Source organism: Pelodiscus sinensis, chromosome Z, assembly GCF_052426305.1.
Source record: "Pelodiscus sinensis isolate ZL-2025 chromosome Z, ASM5242630v1, whole genome shotgun sequence".
NCBI lineage: Eukaryota > Metazoa > Chordata > Testudines > Trionychidae > Pelodiscus > Pelodiscus sinensis.
Window position 1 is genome coordinate 28,685,030 of NC_143085.1, and position 19,727 is coordinate 28,704,756.

General features: G+C 45.4%; 1 protein-coding gene across 4 annotated transcripts in view; it reads right to left on the reverse strand.

The window, feature by feature from the left end:
- DNAH10 (dynein axonemal heavy chain 10) overlaps positions 1-19,727 on the reverse strand; it is a 195,703-nt gene that overhangs the window by 51,484 nt on the left and 124,492 nt on the right. For all 4 annotated transcript variants that reach the window (XR_012896005.2, XM_089775295.1, XM_075898516.2 and 1 more), the window contains 6 exons: positions 15,744-15,947; positions 14,693-14,773; positions 10,159-10,356; positions 8,964-9,125; positions 7,512-7,686; positions 618-799 (listed from right to left, as the gene is read on the reverse strand). Coding sequence is in view for 3 of the 4 variants with exons in the window: in XM_089775295.1 (XP_089631421.1) it covers positions 618-799; positions 7,512-7,686; positions 8,964-9,125; positions 10,159-10,356; positions 14,693-14,773; positions 15,744-15,947 (1,002 nt within the window). In the remaining variant the exon portion in view is untranslated. The remainder of the gene's footprint in view (positions 1-617; positions 800-7,511; positions 7,687-8,963; positions 9,126-10,158; positions 10,357-14,692; positions 14,774-15,743; positions 15,948-19,727) is intronic.

The following is a 19,727-nucleotide window of genomic DNA, read 5'->3' on the forward strand; positions in this document are numbered from 1 at the left end:
CTCAAGGACTTTATGCCAGTTGACTCCCAGAGGAGCTGAGTGAGATCAGGGGTTGGCTCCACATTTTTCAGGATCCAGCCTTTTGCTTGATGGGAAGCAGTCAACATTTATTATTATATGGACCAAATTGTTATATGGGCCAAATTCTCCTCTCACTGACTCCAGTGTAACTCCACTAAAGTCAGTGGAGTTAATCTGGATTTACACTGGTATAAGCATCAGCAGAATTTGATCTGATTAGTTTGAATGACACACTTGTGCTGTATCTTAAATGTTCATCATGAAGATAATGTGACATTATACTTCCCAAGCAGATAAAAAACAAAGTAAGACTCTTCTCAACTAGTTTATGTCTATCTCTAAGCAAAAGTCATTCAAGATTACAATGCAAATTAAGGCACAACCAAAGCACGCACAAGGCCTTTGTGCCATAAAAGTCCTCATTAACCCACAGTGCAAAGCAAGTTGGGCAGAGGCCTCACGCTTGCCTTCTGTAATAGGGTAAATGTCACCCAAAGGGAAGAAAGCTTCCAGCATAGCAGCCAACATCTGACATAATGTTAATAAAACTCTACATTCAATTCTAAATGCCTGATTCATTCAGCTGAACAATTTACCTCTAACAGATTTAACTTGGGTCTGAGTAATTCCATCAAAATCTATCTCCATTAGGGATCGCAGGAAATTTGGGTCAGACATCATTCCTTTGGCAGTCTTCCAGTTTAATTCTTTGTATCCTCTCATTATGAGGATACATTCACAAACAGTCTGCACCTGTTTAGGAGGCTTAGCAAAGGATCTAGAAAATAAATATGGGAAGAGGAGGAGAAAATGTGCACAATGCAGTAAGTATTTAACTCTTGTGGGAAGAGCTTTTTTTTGGTGGAAGGAGCATGGTAATATAGTAAGTGCCCAAGATACCGCCTCATCTGAGTGAGAAGTACAATCCAATCCAAACAAGGAAATATTTATAAACAGAGGGCTAAAAATAAAGTATTACATTCATACAACTTCCTCGGGGTTTGTAATGTTCAGCCATGAGAGAAATAAAATCCTTAACTATGTGTTCACTGGAGTTCAAAGCTGCAGCACCTGCAATAACAGAGAGGGAACACTGGCAGCAGCCATGCTCAGTTGGTCCTGGAAATAACCCTGAGGATTCCCAGCTAAATTAGTGTAATCTACAATGGGAACAAAGGAGATATTAGGAAGGAAAAATTAGATGAGACCCATCAAAATCAGATACTGTGATCTTTTCTTTGAATTAGCAGTTCTGTCCCATCAGACAGTACTTTCTTCTGGATACTCATTTACCAGGTGTTTTAAATGTAAATGTGCTTTGATATTCAATACCATTTAACAACTGTGAGGATCACAGGCCTTGAATACGGACCCACAGGCAGCATTCAGGTTACAGACACCACCCAGCAGCTCACCTGAACAAGCAGAGAGGTAACCAGTGAGCGCTAATTCGCAAAGGGGCCATACCTGAAGTGCCCAACAGGGGGAAGCATCTGGCAATCCTTATAGGTTGAGGAGCTCTATATTAACCAAGAAATAACACAAAAGATTATCTGAGCAACCCCTATCGGGTTGCTATTATGGACCCCTCCTGCTTGACTGGCTCCTGTGCCCTTCACTTCTGACAGTCCCTGTCCTCTCCCAAACTCCTGTCTACTCCTCCTTTCTACTTTTTTTGCTCTAATCCTGGTCCGTGATGCTACACCTTACTCCTGATGTTTCCATTTGACCTTGGTTTGGTGCTGACTCTGTCTCTGACCTTTTGACTGGATACCTGACATTATCTTTAGTTCTGACCCGTGCCTCCTAACCACTAGGCATGACTCCTTGAATAACCACAATGACTGTAGGCAGTCAACAAAACTCCTAGGCTACGTCTACCCTCGCGGCTTCTTACGCAAGTATGGCCGTTCTTGCGCAAGAATCTGCAGAGAGTCCACTCTGCTCACCTGCTCTTGCGCAAGAAGATTTACAGTATGGCGTGGTGAGAGAGGGCTTCTTGCACAAGAGCTACGCTCTTTTTTAACAGGTGCAAGACCTCTTGTGCAGAACACGTCCACACTGCCACGTGGGAGCTGTGCTTTTGCGCAAGAGCGCTCATGGCAGTGTAGATGCTCTCTTGCACAAGAAAGTTCTAATGGCCATTTTTTTTTAAGCTATAGGGCTTTCTTGCACAAGAGGGCAGTGTGGACACTTGGCAGGGATTTCTTGTGCAAGAAAGCCCTATAGCTTAAAAAAAATGGCCATTAGAACTTTCTTGTGCAAGAGAGCATCTACACTGCCATGAGCGCTCTTGCGCAAAAGCACAGCTCCCACATGGCAGTGTGGACGTGTTCTTGCGCAAGAAGCCGCAGGTGTAGACATAGCCCTTAGGTGAAATTCATGCCCTCCGCTCCCTCAAAAGAGACACCAAAAGGCCTGTGCATTGTTAATAAAAGTAGAAAAATACTGTATGGAGTTTCCCCCAAAGACTATTTAAACAGAGAATAAATAAAATGAAAAGTCAATATTTAGTTCACCATCCATCCTCCCATAAGAGAATCCATGCATGTGTAACTGCCAATAGACAGAACTGAACCTGAGACCTCTTAAACTTAATAAACGAGCCTCTACAGCTTGAGCTATAAAGGCAGCTAATTCTTAGCAGAGGCTGTAGAGCACACTCATTTTTATCTGTCTCTGTAAATGGTCTAAATACCACTATATGGGACTGTGAACTACACCCTGTAGATGTGTGGGTTATACATGCAACAATGCATAAGAAGAAAGGAAGCAGCCCTACTTTGGAAATAATTATATTATGGACCAGGGGTTCCCAAACTTTTTGATACAGGTACCAATAAATCCATTCCCAAGCTTTTGAAGGACTGGTAACATGCATTTGCATATTTGCATATTTATTAAGCACATGATGAATATTCAAATAAGTTGTTTCTGGTCCTCCCAAAGCCCCCAGGGCCAGCGTTAGCAAAGCTTTTGATACAATCACCCACAATATTCTTGCCAGCTAGTTACGGGAATATGGATTGGATAAATGGACTGTAAGATGGATAGAAAGCTGGCTAGATCAGGGTTTCCCAATCTTTTTACTTTAGTTGGAACCCGTTTTTTTTTTTCAGTACTGTTTTTTGCAGCCCAAAAATATAAACACATATAAAAAAGAATGAAAAATGAATAAATTTTCAGTGTTTCACCAGCTGCATCCTCCACCCAGCCTGGGCCAGGGTTTGGGGGACCCTGCACCACATGAGCGCTCCAGGAGGCAGGAGCAGGAGCAGATTGGGGATAGGGTATCTGGCTAGGAGGGAGGGTGCAAGGAAGGGTAGGATGGCCATGTGTCGGGTTTTGTACCGGACAGTCCAGTATTTGAAGGTTTTGTCTGGGAAAGAAATTGAGAAATTACCAGACATATAAAATGTCTGGTATTTTCTAATTAGGTATGTTTTATTATAATTAGGCGTATCAGTCCTTAGCTGCGAACTGCCTGGCTGGTAGATGTGCTCACACTGCCTGAGTGTGTCTGCCAGCCAAGCAGTTTGCAACTACTCGAGGGAGGGTATCGGTGGAGGAGTGGGCAAAATGGAATCCCCGGCCAGACTCACTCATCTGCCAGGGTCTGCATGTGTCCAAGTCAGTCCTGCTCCTCCCCCATTTCTCTTCCCGATCTCCCCAGTCCAGCCCTGCTGGCCCCGTCCAGCCCTGCTTCCGGTGGCCAGTTCCCCTCGTCCTCCATCAATCTCCCCCGGTCAGCCCCGTTCTCCCGACAACTCCCCTGACCAGCCTCGCTGCCCCCATCCAGCCCTGCTTCCGGCATCTGGTTCTCCCATCCTCCTCCTCCTCCTGATCTCCCTCAGCCAGCCCCCCTGGCTCCTGGCCAGCCCTGGTTCCACCGCCTGCCCTCCCTGATCTCCGCCGGACAGGCCTGCTACCCCCAACCCTGCTTCTGCCACCCGCCCGGCCACCTGCCCGGAGCTCCTCGGGACAGCCCTGCTGCCCCCAGCCCTGCTTTTGCCGCCTGCCCGCCTGCCCAGATCTCCGCAGGACAGCCCCTCTGCCCCTAGCTCTGCTTTCGCCGCCTGCCCGGCCGGATCTCTATGGGATAGCCCCGCCACCCACCCGCCTGCCCAGATCTTTGCAGGACAGCCCCGCTGCCCCCAACCCTGCTTCCCAGCGGCCGGTTCCCCCCCACACACACACTTCCTCTCAGCCCTCCCCGCTCTGCTCCCCTCTCGGAAGCCATGCTGAGGCCTGGTATTTTTTTCCTGCGGCCCGGTAGCGGGCCACATCCCATAGTTTGGAAAACGCTGTTATGGACTATCCTTTGAAAAATGTGGCCAGATGAAAGCCAGGTCTGATGGAATGCAAGGATGCAATGATGGTCAGATGCTCCATTAGTGTAAATCAGCATAGCTCCATTGAATAGAAGAAGGTGGTGAACCTGCCAGTTGCAAGGGGAACAGATAGCAAAAGAGTCAGGTGGCCTTGTGGGAGGAGGAAGATTAAGAAGTGTGCTGGGGACTGAAACATAAGAATGGCCATACTACTAGGTCAGACCAAAGGTTCATCTAAGCCCAGTATCCTGTCTGCCCAATAATGACCAATGCCAGATGACCCAGAGGGAGTGAACACAACAGATAATCATCACATGATACCTCTCCTGTCATCAATTTCCAGACAAACAGAGGTTAGAGACACCATTCTTACCCATCCTGGCTAATAGCCATTGATGGCTATAACCTCCATGAATTTATCTAGTTCCTTTTTGAACCCTTTAAAATCCTTCACGACATCCTCTGGCAAGGAGTTCCACAGATTCACTGTGCACTGTGTGAGGAAAAAGTTCCATTTGTTTGTTTTAAACCTGCTAACTATTAATTTGACCTCTACTTCGTATATTATGGAAACAAATAAATAACTTTTCCTTATTCAGTTTTTCTACACTAGTCATGACTTTATAGACCTCTTTCATATCCCCCTTTAATCTCCTATTTTCTAAAATGAAAAGTCCCAGTCTTTTTAATCTGTCTTCATATGGGTGCCATTCCAAACCCCTAATCATTTTTGTTGCCCTTTTCTGAACCTTGTCCAATGCCAATGCATCTTTTTTGAGATGAGGAGACCCCATCTGTATGCAGCATTCCAGTTGTGAGCGTACCATGGTTTTATACAGAGGCAATAAAATATTCTCTGTCTTATTCTCTAGCTCTTTTTAAATCATTCCTTATCTTCTGTTTGCTTTTTTGACCGCCACTGCACATGGAATGGAAGTTTTCAGAGAACTATCCACAATGACTCCAAGATCTCTCCCTTGAATAGTTGTACCTAAATTGGTCCCCATCATATTGTGTGTATAGCTGAGATTATTATTTCCCTTGTGCATTACTTTACATTTATCAACATTCAATTTCATTTGCCATTTTGTTACCCAATGTTTGCTGTGACCTTTTTGAAGCTCTTCACAGTCTTCTTTGGTCTTATCTATCATCTTGAGCAGTTCAGTATCATCTGAAAATTTTGCTCTCTCGCTGTTTACTCTTTTCTCCAGATCATTTATAAATAAGTTGAATAGGATTGGTCCCAGGACAGACTCTTGGGGGACAGGGCTAGTCTTACCATGAGGCAAACCGAGGCTACTGCCTCAGGTTCCAGATTTGGGGGAGGAGGGCGCACCACCAGGACCCAGAGTGTAGAAAATTGTGTCTGCTGCTGGTGCATATGTATTCTCTCTGCTCTAGATGCACAGTACCATGAGAAGAGTAGAACAGGAAGAAGGCAGAATTGAGACCTTTCAAAGTTTTGGCCCAAGCGAGAGGCCATGGGGGCATCATTTGAGCTCCCTGCCTCAGGTGACAAAATGTTGTGGGCCAGCCATGTTGGGGGACATCACTAGTCACTTTTCTCCCTTCTGAAAACTTACCATTTATTGCTACCCTTTGTTTCATGTCTTTGAACCAGTTATCAACTTATTTTACTTAAGAGCCTTTGGTGAAAGACCTTGTTAAAGGCTTTCTGGAAATCTAAGTACACTGTATCCACTGGATCCCCCTTGTACACATGTTTGTTGACCCCTTCAAAGAACTCTAGTAAATTAGTAAGGCAAGATTTCCCTTTCCAGAAACAATGTTGATTTCCTCCCCAACAAATTACACTGGCCCCTTTTCCGAAAGGGGCATGCTAATTTTCAACTTCAGAATAGGGAAATCCGCAGGGGATTTAAATATCCCCCGCGGGATTTAAATAAAGATGTCCGCCGCTTTTTTCCGGCTTGGGGAAAAGCCGGAAAAAAGCATCTAGACTGGCCCGATCCTCCGGAATAAAGCCCTATTCTGGAGGATCTCTTATTCCTACTTCTCTTATTCCTACTTCTCTCTGTTTCATTAAATGTTCCTTTTCTACACTCAGACTCTGCTTGTGAGTGGGGAAGCATTGCCTCTCAGAGGTGCCCAGGGGTGTGTGAATTTCCCAGGTTACTGGGTGGGGGCTCGAGCCGGTTCTGTGTAAGATGGACCCCTAGATATTGAACCCAGCCCTGGTTGCTGCCAGGCCTACCCGCCAGAAGGGTTGCAAAGGTATCAAGAAATTTTATCTCTGCATCCCATCCTGAGGTGACGGGTCCTCAGTCAATATGGGGATAGCTGAAACCCCCCACTATTATTGAGTTTTTTATTTTGGTAGCCTCTCTAATCTCCCTTAGCATTTCATAGTCACTATCACTGTCCTGATCAGGTGATTGATAATATATCTCAACTGTTATATCTTATTATTGGAGCATGGAATTACTGTCCATAGAGTTTCTATGGAATATTTTGGCACATTTAATATTTTTACTTCATTTGATTCTTCATTTTGTATAGTGCCACTCCCCAACCAGCACAACCAATTCTGTCCTTCCAATATATTTTATACCCTGGTATGACTGTGTCCCATTGGAAGAGTCTGAAGGGAGCAAAAGTGGCAGAATGTTTTGAAGTTTGCGTATAGCTTTAAAATCACCCCTACAAAACATAAAAAAGAAGGGTCTACCAAAAAAGAAATGCATAGTCTTACCATCAAACATACTTGAAACACAAGTGCTATATATCCCATATTTATATAGAATAACATCACTTCTACCACAGTGAAAGGGCTGGGATAGCTACTACCTGAATGACCCCCACAGCCAGTTCAGTCTGTAGTACACAGGGTGGAAGAACTGTATTACAGAATAACTAGAAAAACATAAAATACTGGACTGCTTTTCAGGAACAAAGCAGTGGTTGACTCATAGGGCTTGGAGATCTCCAAGCCCTGCCTCAGACTCCCTGAGAGACCTTGACCTCTCTAGCCTCATTCCCCACATCTGTCTAATAAGGATGATCATGCTTCTTTGCCTCTCACAGGGTTTGTAAATTGAAGGTGCTAAGTGTTTGTGAGTTGCTCCCCCAATGCAGCAAAAGTCACCATAAAAAATAATTCTCAAGTTTATGCTATTACAAATTAGAACTAATCACCTAATTTCTGTGACATCAGACTTATCAAGCTTCTGCAGCTCCAATTTAGCAGCTTCCAAAATAGGCATAGCCTCAGCCAGGGCCGTCTCTGCATCCTTCTTTTCCACAGCAATGACCTTATTTTGTTCTTCTATCTCCATCGCTTTTTCTTCAGCCAATTTTTTCTTCTCCTCAGCTAAAAGGTGTGAAAGGCAGACTATGGTAAATGGCTTCCTAAGATTTGTATCTAGCTAACAAACCACTGCAAGTGCACACGACCTAAAATCAGAAACTACAGCTGTCACCACTATTAACTCATTTGGTGCTAGGTCACTGCAACTGAAGTACTTTTCCCACCACAGAAAAGTTATGGAATGCTCATAATAACAGCAGGATGCAATCTCCTTTTCTGCTCCCTTTTTCTTGTTTGTCTCTCCCTTTTCTGAAGGGGAAATAGCTCACAAATCTTCTTTTGACCCCTGGCACATCTACTCCTATTACTTTTCCTCGTGCCACCCATGCCTTTGGCTCACTACACTCTCCTTGCTGCTAAGTGGGTTGATCCGGTCTGCAGATGCTCTGCCGCTTCCTCGCCCCAGGGACAGGGGAGCGCATGAAGTCTCCTCCCCCACCAGGGGCAAGCAGCGCTTAGAGTGAATTGCTAGCTACTCAGCTGGCAGTTCACTCTTAAGCACCACTTGGGGGCAGGGATTTAGGTACTTTGCACATTCCCTCTGTCCCCAAGCCAATCAGGGTCTGGGGACAGGAGGAGCATACAAAGTCTGCTCTAACCTTGCCCTGCAAGGGGTGTGTGGTGCCTAGACTGAACTGCTAGCTAAACTCTAAGCACCATGCGACTCTTGCAGGGTAGGGGCAGGAAGCAAAAGACTTTGTATGCTTCCTCACCCCAGGCCCTGAATGACCAGAGGGAACCGCCAGCTGACCAGAACAGCCAGAGGTTCTTTGTAGGAGGCATAGTGCGGGCAAAAACTTCACCTGCTTCACCAGGCCAATCAGGGTCAGTGGGCTGAGAGAGCATGGAAGAGTCCTGGCTCCAACCATGGAAGTGTCCTAGCTCCTGCCCCTTCCAGGAAGGCCTGGGACCATTTAAAAAATTTGTGAAGTGGTCCCCCTTCTAAAACTATTATCCACACCTGTGAAAGAAAAAGTTTCTTTCAACAGTTTTGGGATGGGATGTGAAGAAGAACACAATATCTACTTGCAATGGTAATGGACATTACCATGAGAAGATTGTAATTGTACAGGTTGGAATATGATCAAAATACAAAGGTCAACAGTCTTACTCTTGTGCTAAGTACCATATAACTGTTAATGATACCATGATGGTTATTCTTAAAGGATGCAGGTATTAAATGAACAACACCTGTGTTCTTTAAGAATCTCCCAATCTAATACTGACCTGGCCCAAACCAGCTTATCTTGTGGGATATGACAGGTGTTTTAAATACTTGCCTATTGTTGTGTTGGTTGCTATCTCTTGTAACAAGGCCTCACAGGCAGCTGATTTTTCAGCTAATACAATTTTCTGCTCTGCAAGTTTCTCATTTAGTTCATCCAGCTGAACAGTAGCTTCCTTCAGTTTATCTAATCCTCCCTCCAGGCGTTTGCATTGTGCTTAGTGAAAAAAGGGGAAAAATGTTATTGATTTATCATATCCTGACAGATACCATTATTTAAAATGTGTCCCATTCTGTGGTCACAGAAATCAGTCCTTTTCTTAAAAGACCTTCCTTGCTATTTTTGGAGGGTCACAAGCTATTACAGTGCTCCAAAAAGCCCAAGCTCCTTGGTCAGTCCTCATGTTTAGACAGTAAAATGAACATGAAACCATCCTTTCAATCCTACTGCTATAGCTTTGGCTCAGGATTTGCAGAGCATGGCTGAGTCATGGACCCTCTTTTGCCTGTGGCACATTTTCTTGTTTCTGCAGAAGCTCTGACTACAGGCAGTCCCCGTACAAGATAGGGACTGTAGGTTTGTTCTTAAGTTGAATGTGTATGTAAGTCAGAACTGGTACACACTGTAGGGGAAACTCTAGCCAAACATTTCTCCAGAGCTCACTTTTATTCTCCCACACCTCACTTCCCTCAGTCCTTTATTCTCAAGCTGAGGTGTCTGCTGAGAAAAGCCGCTCCGCATCTCCCTGGTCTGCTGGGGACGGGGGGGGGGCTAGCTTCGCGTCTCCCTGGTCTGCTGGGGGGAAGCAGCTAGTGCGGGGTTGCCTCACCCCGTTTGTAAGTAGGGATCTGATGTAAGTCAGATCCATGTAACCCGGGGACTGTCTGCATACTGTACATTTCAATGCATTAAGCACATTGCAGTATTCATCAGAATACAGCTACCTATTCCAAGAGGAACAATGCATGTCACACCAGCACCTCTATAAAACCCCGAGCTGAGTGTTAGCAACCAAGTTCAAATCCATATCCAGACTCTCCCAAAGCTCTGGGAGGTTTGCATAGGAGGTTCGGCCTCAGGTCCAGATAAAGAAAATGTGTTACTCAGAGAAAGACTCGTTATTTAATGCAGTAGTAATTTGGGGGCATTTGGGTTGTAGTTACTTGATTGCTTTTGCACAGACTCGAAGAGTGAAATGAGTCTGTTAAAACCATTTCTATCATATAGTCTCAAAAAGAGAAAACCTTACCTAAAATGAACAGATTTTTCTCTTCCAGCAATTTTGAGTAAGTATTAATGAAATCAAGATAATTCTTTGGCGTAACAAAGTTGCTGCGTCTCAGCTTTTGTAGGAATTTTTTACTGAAGTTCCCTACAGATTCATGCACCATGACAATGTGCTCAATCACACACTCTGAGTACTCTGCTGGGATCAATGGATTTTCCCCTGAAAAGAGGACATGAAAAATAAAACATGTCAAAGACATTCAAAAGATGCTAAATTTCGTCATTTCCCATTTTACAGATAGGGAGACTAAAGCACTGGGAAAAATAAAAGTCAGTGGCGGAGTGAAGAACAGAGCCCAGGAATCCTAAGAGCTGGTCTAATGCTCACAGCATTCAACCATAGTGCCTCCAGCTTCTGGAGTTCTCTTTAACTTGGCCAATATATTTTTTAAAAGTTCTTTCCCAGTACATCTCTGCGCACCCTGAAAAAGCCTGCAAATTTGAGTTTTGTGGGGTCTGCGATATCAACACCTACAGATTGAGCTCAGATCTTTGCATTATACAGGTTGAGCCTTTCTGATCCAGCAACATCCATGATCCAGCATGATTTTAGTTCAGAGGCGTAGCGAGGGTGACCTAGGGCCATGGTCACCAACCCGTCGACCGTGATCGACTGGTCGATCACGAGGCCTCGACCAGTTGATTGCGAGGCGTTCGGGCAACCCTGCCCCCCATTTTCCCCTCACTCCCGAGAAGCCCCACTACCTACCTCTAGTGTAGTGCCGGCTTCCCACGGGGTGGATGAAAATCCTCTCTGAAGCCCATGTCACGTCCGGGGGTTCCAGAAGTGCGTGGGCAGCTCCCCCTCCCACAGCTCTGTTGCGTGCAGGGGGAGGGGGCATTGGCCCTAGAGGAGGAGTGCGGAGGCTTCCCTGCACCGCCGGCACTGGAGGGGTGAGTTGGGCGCAGGGGTTTCCCTGCGCCGCGGGAGCGGGAGTTGGCCCCGGGGTTTGGCCGCGCTGTGGGAGGGGTTTGGCCGCACTGCACCGCGGGAGGAGGGTTTGGCCCTAGGGCAGGTGCCCGCGGGGGTTGGCCACGCTGCAGGAGGGGAGGGGAGGGGCCGGGCTGGGCCACGCCGCAGAAGGGGGGTTTGGCCCCGCCGTGGGAGGGGTGGAGGTTGCCCCTGGTGCAGGCTCCCATGGGGGTTTGGCCCTGCCGCGGAATGGGGGTGGTTGCCCCCGAGGCATGCTCCCACGGGGGTTAGACCCGGGCAGGCACGCTCGGGGTTTCCCTGCGCCGCGGGGGGCCCGGAGGAGGCATGTGCTGGCTTCCCAGGGGACGAGGGGGGCGGGGAAAGAGAATCCTGGGAGGAGGTAGATGCAGGTGACTCTGCTGCCATTGGCACCCTGCCCCTGCTCCCCAGACTCCACTCCCCTGTCCCCAGCTACAGAACTCTGCCCCCACTCCCTGAACACTGTCCTCACTCCCGTCTCCATTCCCGTCCCCAATCCCTGAACTCTGTCCCCACTGGCACCCTGTCCCCTGCTGCAGAACCCTGTCCTCTCCCCTCCCAGCACCTTGTTCCCTCTCCCCTGCCCCCAGCCGCAGAACTCTGTCCCCACAAAATGTATAATTATAAATGCTTCATTGTAGATTTAAATAGCATGAATAAAGAACAGATCATTTATTTCATAACTATAAACACCTGATTTTAATTTTATATATCGCATAATTTAAAAATAAAGTGTTTATCAGTGTGTAATTAAGGGCTGGGGATAGCAAGTGATGGACAGGAGAAGAATAGAGAGGGCGGGGCTTCAAGAAAGGGGCAGGGCTTCAAGGAAGGGGTGGGGCAGTAGATCTTCATCTGTTCTGAGACTTAAAAAGTGATCTTCAGTGTAAAAAGGTTGGAAACCACTGACCTAGGGCTACTTCAAAAATTTTTGAAGTGGCCCCTGGGCAAAAATTATTGCCCACCCCTTATGTAAATGGTATCATGAGCTTTCGTGGGTGGAAGTAGGTTGTGCCCACAAAAGCTCATGATACCATGTATATCAGGCATGTCAAACAGGTTTCTGACAGGCTACATATGGCCCAATTTAATTTTTTTGTGGCCTGCCACTACATTTTTATAAAAGAATACAGTGCAGACCACTGGCCGCTGGGAGCACATGGCTGAGTGCAGATCACAGCTGGCCAGGCTGCTCTGCACAGGCATCAAGTGCCTGCTCACAGCTAGCTGCTGTGCTCACACCTCCCCAGTGCCTAAGAAAGAAATGTGTGGCAGCGGTGACAGTGACACTAGCTCCAGGACCCAGGCATTAGGTATGGGGGGGACTGAGAGTGCCTGGGTCTGGGGAAGGGAAGAGGCATTGAGTTAAGAGTGGGTTGGTGGTGCTTTGGGAGAGTGGAAGGCATTTGGGTTAGAACAGGGATATGGGAGTGCCTGGCTCCGGGAGAGTTGAGGGGGATATTTTGTTAATGTTTTGGGTTTTATTTATTTATTTCCAAATAAAATCACAAAATGTATATTAATTTTATATAAATAAATATGTCAGATAAATTATTTGAAATTGTACGAATAATTATATGTTTATGCAAAATCTCAAACTTACAAAGTATCTGAAATTTTCACAGAAGCCTATCCTATTTGATTTACCATAGTCTATACCTGTTTTTATTTCAACAAAACAAGTTATATATCATATAAAAAATTTAAAAGCACCTTACATTTATATTGAAATTAAAAATTATTTTGTGAGCAAATAATTTTACACATCAAATTATTGTATTATATTAAAACAAGACCTGAAAAAATATTTTAAAATATACTTTAACATACTCTATAATAATAAATAATTACAACTTTCCGATAGAAGTACATTTTATTTGGTGTCCCTGAAAGCTATCATTTTTCACTTGTGTTGCCCTTAGTGGGCTTCAAATTTGACATGCCTGATCTACTTGTTTGTTAGTCTTTAAAATGTTACCAGACCATTATTTTTTAAGTTTTTATATTTGTTATAAAATATCTTTTATTTTAGAAAAATTATAAGTAACCCCAATGCACCCACCTCTCCCCCAGAGCCAGGCCCCCCCCAACGCTCCCCATCCCAATGCACTCACCCTTCCCCATGAACCAGGCCCCCCCAGGACCGGGAGCACCCTCCCCCCCATCAAATCCTCCTCCCTCTCCTCCCCGCAGAGCCAGGCACCAGAAGAAGGGATGGCCGGGTAAGGAAATCTAACCTTTAAAGTGGCTGCTCCTGCCGCCCAAACCTGCTGCCTCACTTGCAGTGTGTAGAGCCGGGAGCACGTAGCCAACTCCCGGGTCTCTGTTCAAAAGCATCATGTGGGCCATAGCAGCATGCGCTTTGCTCCCACCCTGGCGCCCCCCTAGTGTGGCACCAGGGGGCAACTGTCCCCCCCACCCTTCACTATGCCTTGGTTTTAGTTAGCCAGATGTCCACTTATCATGGGCATGGCCAAGTTTCCCATGGTCTCAAAGTTTGTTTACAGCCACCAGTCCTGGCTCTCAGTGTTCTGTGCTGTTATTAAGCTCTAAATTACCCCAAATGTCTTCTAAAAGCCCAGTAAGCAGTGGAAGTGTTGGCGATGTTGCTAGATAATATTGACCTCTCATGGTATGGCAAATTCTTTGGTTTGGAAGCAATCAGGTTCCAAGAGTGCTGGACTAGAGCGGTTCAACGTGTTGTAGAATGTACTATTTTTCAACCATTAATTCTATCTTAGCCAGCTGAGCTCACTATCTACACAACAAAGGACTTTAGATCTGTGAGTGTAAGATTCAAGACCAACACAACCAGATCTGTAGAGGTTTAAAAACTGGGGTGTGTGCAAATTTAAGAATCATTTACACAGGGAGTTCATAAGAAATACTTCCTATGGACTCTCTATGGAAAGATGGAAGGACTTGAGAGCCACATTTAGATACATCAGACATTTGATGTCTAACTTCTTTACCAGCAAGAAATGAGTGAGAGTGACACAGCTTCATAACAAAATCTCCCATGTCCTTCTCCATTCTACTTGCAGGCAGCTCTTGTAATCCCTTATGCATCTGCTGCTTTTTACTGGCACTTGGTGGGATTTTCAGCAGGGCCTAAAAGTGGCTCCAGAAAGAAGTCCAGGATCTGTGCTTCTAAAAACCCCATCCTCAACTTCTAAACCAAGTTCAATTAAGAAACCTGAAAGGGATTTCTCGAAGTAAAAACTTGCTTGCTGCCACTGTACCTTGGGCAGAGGACTGCAAACATCCTGCTAATGTTTGTGAGGATACTTTATTTCACTTACTTATGCAGAAGATGATATGACTTCTCAGAAACACAGAAGTTAGTTTCAATTTGAATTTTAGCAAACTTAAAAATATATTTGGAAAGGGACATGACTTAGTAACTATTTGTAATTTGTTTTTAGTCATTAGACTGTCAATTTAAAATGAAGAATCATCCTTAATGTAACAGCAAATATCTTAAAGGCAGTGAATCCTGATATTACTGGATACACCATGAGTTTGAAGCTGACATTTTCCTTACCTAAAAAGGACTTGGCAACGGCATATAAGGCTTGTGGGGGCCAGGGCAAGAACCAGTCAATGCCAGTATTGTTGACAAGACCTTAAAACAAATAAATATTGTCAACAAAACAATCCATCTTCAGTATTAACCCCGGATCCTGCAAATATGCTTATGCTTAACTTTACTCATATGTGTTTGCAGGATCAAAAGCTTAATTAGTACACGGTCTGGTACTTTTAGCAAAGGTGCTTACGCATAAACCAATCCCTCTATTTAAATATCAAATAACGAACTGAGTACCCAGTGTCCAGGCCTACCCCTCATGTGACCCACTGCATTGTTCTTTTGTAAGTAAGTAACTTATTTCCACAGCTACTCATAAACCGTCTTTAATCTGTAAATATCAGACCAGTGAATGGAGACAATTTGAGAGTTACTCTAATAGAGATGAAGTGCTGCAATACAGGCAGGCCATTTAGCACACATTCATAGCTCAAAGAAGTTATTAACTGACTGTTAATTGTCTGACCCAAATATAAACAGAGCCGGGGGGGGGGGGGGCTAACAGACTTACTGTGCCCCTGGACAAGATGGGAGGGAAGGACTGATTCTGCGCTCCCAGAAGGTGTGGGGCTGCAGCAGCCAGCCCTCAGTCCCACCTAACCCACACCTTTCTATGTCCTTCCACTGCCAACCAGCCTTCACAGCTGCCTGGATTGTGCATCGTGAGGCTTCGGTGGTGATTTAAAGGGCCACCACCACTGCCGCAATAGCATCAGCCAGAAATCCTGGTCCCTTTTAAATAGCAAGGCCCCGGGCCAGTTGCCCCCTTTGCCCAATCCCTTCCCCATTGGTAAGCCTGAAACTGACCATATAAATGTCAATCAATCTCCACTTATGTGTGGTAACTAATAATAAAATATACTATACTATTTGTTTGCCCTGATGAGTAACTGCTTTTAAAATATCTGCACACATCCATTGAAGAACTTGTCCAAGATTACTTCTAACCAGCATCCCATATGTACACAGGAGCTAAACACTGAAGTGTAAAATTTAATACACAAACCTGGGAAATTTCGGCAACGTGTTCTCAGGGTATCACCAACTGGTGACATCCCAAGGACAATATGAAGGTTGTTTGCACTCTTATTTACAAAATACTGCCAGACACTTTCTTTAGCAGGTCCCACTCCAGCTTTAATAGCTTCATCTCCAATCTGACTGAGTATAGAGTCTTTTTCATCATCTGGAAAAAGTGCTGGTACAATTCCTATCACATAAAGACAGAGCGGTCACAGAAAGTTCTCAGCATGGTAAAGAGGCAGCAAGGCCTAGGGGAATGATAATTGTCCCAGAAGCCAGAAAATTGCTGACTTCTAAAATTGGTTCAGCAAAAAATACTCTTAATGGCTTTGGACAAATCACTTTAGTGTCCCTATCTAGAAAATGGGGGCAATATTTATGGTACCTTCATCCCTTACAAAGGTCTTGTGAGGAATAATTACATCATTTTTTTATATTTCAAATATATAAAACATCATAGCTCAAAAGATTGTCTCTTTCCTCAAAAAAGTTGGTTTAAGCATACACAGAGCACTCTGAGTACTTTCAAGGCTTGTCTCTTTCACCAACAGAAGTTTGTTCAACAAAAGTTATTACCGCCCCACCTTATTTCTCTTCTGATATCCTGGAACCAATATGGCCACAACAACATGGCAAACAACATACAAGTGATAAGTAATTTATCGGAACTCATAATAATGTAAAATAAAATATAATTATTTTGATCACATGCATATGAAAAATTAAAACACATGCTTCATCAGATTTGTACATAAAACATAACTAGGGAATATAACAATCAGTCCACATTTTAACTATCCACAAACAAATAGCTACTCTATGTATTTAACAGCTACTACAGACAGACATCAGGACAGAGTTAAACAGACAAATAGACACAGACAAATAGACACAGGGACACAGAAATACACACAGAGGAGATGCAGAAAGAGAACAGAAAGAAGAGAGTAAGGCTGAGTCTACACTACCGATTTTGTCAACAAAACTTAGGTTGACATCCAAAAACTGACAAAACACAAATCACTAGAGGATGTTCACACTCTCTCTGAGGACATATCATGTTCACACTGGAAGGACCATCATTGACAGTGTGAGTAATGTGCCTGTGGGTATGTATCCCACAGTGCAGTGCTGTGCAAAGGCAGAGCTGATTCCTGCACATCTTGGGATTCCCTCTGAGTTCTCCCACACCATCCTTAGCTGCTGGGAGTTACATCATGAGTAGCTCTGTGAGCTCTCCATGCTGAGGAATGTCAAAGCAGTACAGCAGCCTGCCCCCCTCTTCCTGCAGCAGTCTCAGTCTGCGTGCCATTGTGTTCGTAGTGCAGGGCAGAACAGAAGCACTCCAATTATTTGCTCTTTGTTTGTTCCCCAAAAGAAGCAGCTCACTCAGCTGTCAGATACTTCCCGGAACTTTAAAAAGAGAAGGAGTGCATGTCTGCAGGGCACCAAAGATCAAAACACTCACAGAGCCATCAGGGTTAAGGATGTTAAAATGTGGTTATTAGGCTAATCGTATAGTTGATACAAATTGTATCGATTTTACGATTAGTCGATAGGACTGCACTGCATATCCACAGTGGGGTGTAGGTCCAGAGCTGGCTGTAGCTGGGACTGAGCAGTCCTGGCTCATGCTGGCTCCGGAAGCCTCCTGTGCTGAAGTTCTGCATTTTAAATGTAGTAACGTAAGCCTCTGGGCTCTTATTACATTTAAAATGCAGATGGAGAGGCACAGTGATCAGTGTGAGCTGGGTCTGCTTGGCCCTGGCTCACACTGAGTCCAGCAGCTCCTGTTCATGGCAGACAGCCCCGTCCTCCACAAGCAGGGGTTGGCCATGGGCAGGAGCAGTGCCAGCAGTAGCTTCTGTTCATGGCAGCCACGACTGGCTGTGGACAAGTGCTGCTTCAGAAGCCCTGGCTGCTACAAATGGGCTGCTTGGTGACAGCAGGCTCTGTCTGTGGGGGGACCCAGCTTTTAAGCTGGCTCCCCCCCAGCACCAGCTCTTGTTCCTTCCTCTTGCCTCATATAGCCTTATAGGGTTCATGTACTTTTCAAAAGCAGAAGTACCCCAGGGAACATGGGGCAAGCAGGGACTCAAGCAGTCCCCACTCGTCCCATATTGCAACTGCAGTGCTTCAGCCTTTGAAATGTAGCAAGAGCCCTGTAGGGTTCTTTTACATTTCAAAGGTTGAAGCATAGCAGTGGGAACACAGTGGAGACTGCTTGAGTCTATACTGGCCCCGTGCTCGCTGCAAGGTTTCTGCTTTTGAAATGTATAAGCGTCCTGTAGGCTCACCCCATATTCCCTGCAGTGCTTCTGCTTTTGAAATGTACAAGAGCCTGTAGGCTCCTCTAAGGATGAAGCAGCTGCTTCAGTTCCCACTCGCACCATTTCCCTGCTGTGCCTCTCCCCTCTCCACAGAGACACTGGTAGGTGGAGCCAAATTTTAAGCTGGCTCCCCCCAGCATAGGCTCGTTCCCCCACTTTGCTGCTTCTCTCTGATAGAGGCAGCAAGCGGGGGAGGAAGCAACTAGTCAAGTCACTTCTCGACTATCTGATAAGCTTATGCTTATCAGACAGTCGACTAGTCACTTACATCCCTAATTAGGGTAGGCATTGGGAGATACTGGCAGAAGCCAGTTCTGTTGACAAAACAAATAGAGTCCACACTGGCTTTTTGTCAACAATAAAGTGAGGGAGGGAAAAAAAAAGTCTCTTTTAGAGGCAGAAGTTTTTTGTCACCAAAACGGTGTTTTTCCAGACAAATATCAAGCAGTGTGTACACTCTCACTGTTTTGTTTCACAAGGCTGTTTTTGGCAGCAAGACTTGGATGTGTGCCTCTGGATCACAAATGTAATCAAAGATGTCCATGAGACAATATCTCTATTAAGATATAACCCACATTAGGAAACAGCTTGAGAGAGAATTCTGGGTCAAATACCATGGATAGGGCAAAATAGCTCTTTTTGTAGCCCATTACACCTATCCAGACTAGGGTTGTTAAATTTCAATTAATCAGCTAATTAAGTAGTTGATGGAATTTCCATCAACTACTTGATTAATTGATAAGGGGGAGGTGGGGCACTCGCTATGCCAGCTGTGCCTCAGCCTTTTAAACTGAGCAAGGGCCAGCTCTTACTACTTTTAAAATGCAGAAGAGCAGCGGGGAACAATGGGCAAGTGTATTTTGACTGTGGTGCTTCAGCATATGAAAAAAGAAGTTACTCACCCTGTGCAGTAACGATTGTTCTTCGAGATGCGTGTCCCGTGGGTGCTCCACTGTAGGTGTCGGCTTGTCCCGGCGCCGCAGATCGGAGATCTTTCTAGCCGTAGTCTGCCGGATCACTCATGTGCGAAGTACGGCTCGTGGCTTTTCGCGCCGTTTGAGCAGCGCTGGTCCGGCTCCTGCCAGTTCCTCCTGCCTCTTAGTCTGAAAGACAAATAATAATAAATTCCAAAGAGGGGAGGAGGGCAGTTCGTGGAGCACCCACGGGACACGCATCTCGAAGAAAAATCGTTACTGCACAGGGTGAGTAACTTCTTTTTCTTCTTCGAGCAGTGTCCCATGGGTGCTCCACTGTAGGTGAATGTACAGCAGTAGCTCACGAATGGAGGAGGGTTCGGAGCTATCGTGCTGTAGCTGAGGATAACACTGCTGTCGCCACCGTGGAATCAGGTATTAACAAGTTCGGGATAGCGTAATGCGTGGCGAATGTTAAATTGGAAGACCACGTAGCAGCTCTGCAGATATCTATCAAGGGGACTCCCTTGAGAAAAGCAGTGGATGTAGCGACCGCCCGAGTTGAATGAGCCCTCATAGTCGAAGGCAGTGGTTTCTTACATAGTTCGTAACATGACCTTATGCACTGTACGATGGAAGAAGAGATGCGTTGGGCGGACAGTGGGCAACCCTTAGAACAGTCCGTCATTGATATTAATAATGCATCCGTCACACGGAATGGTC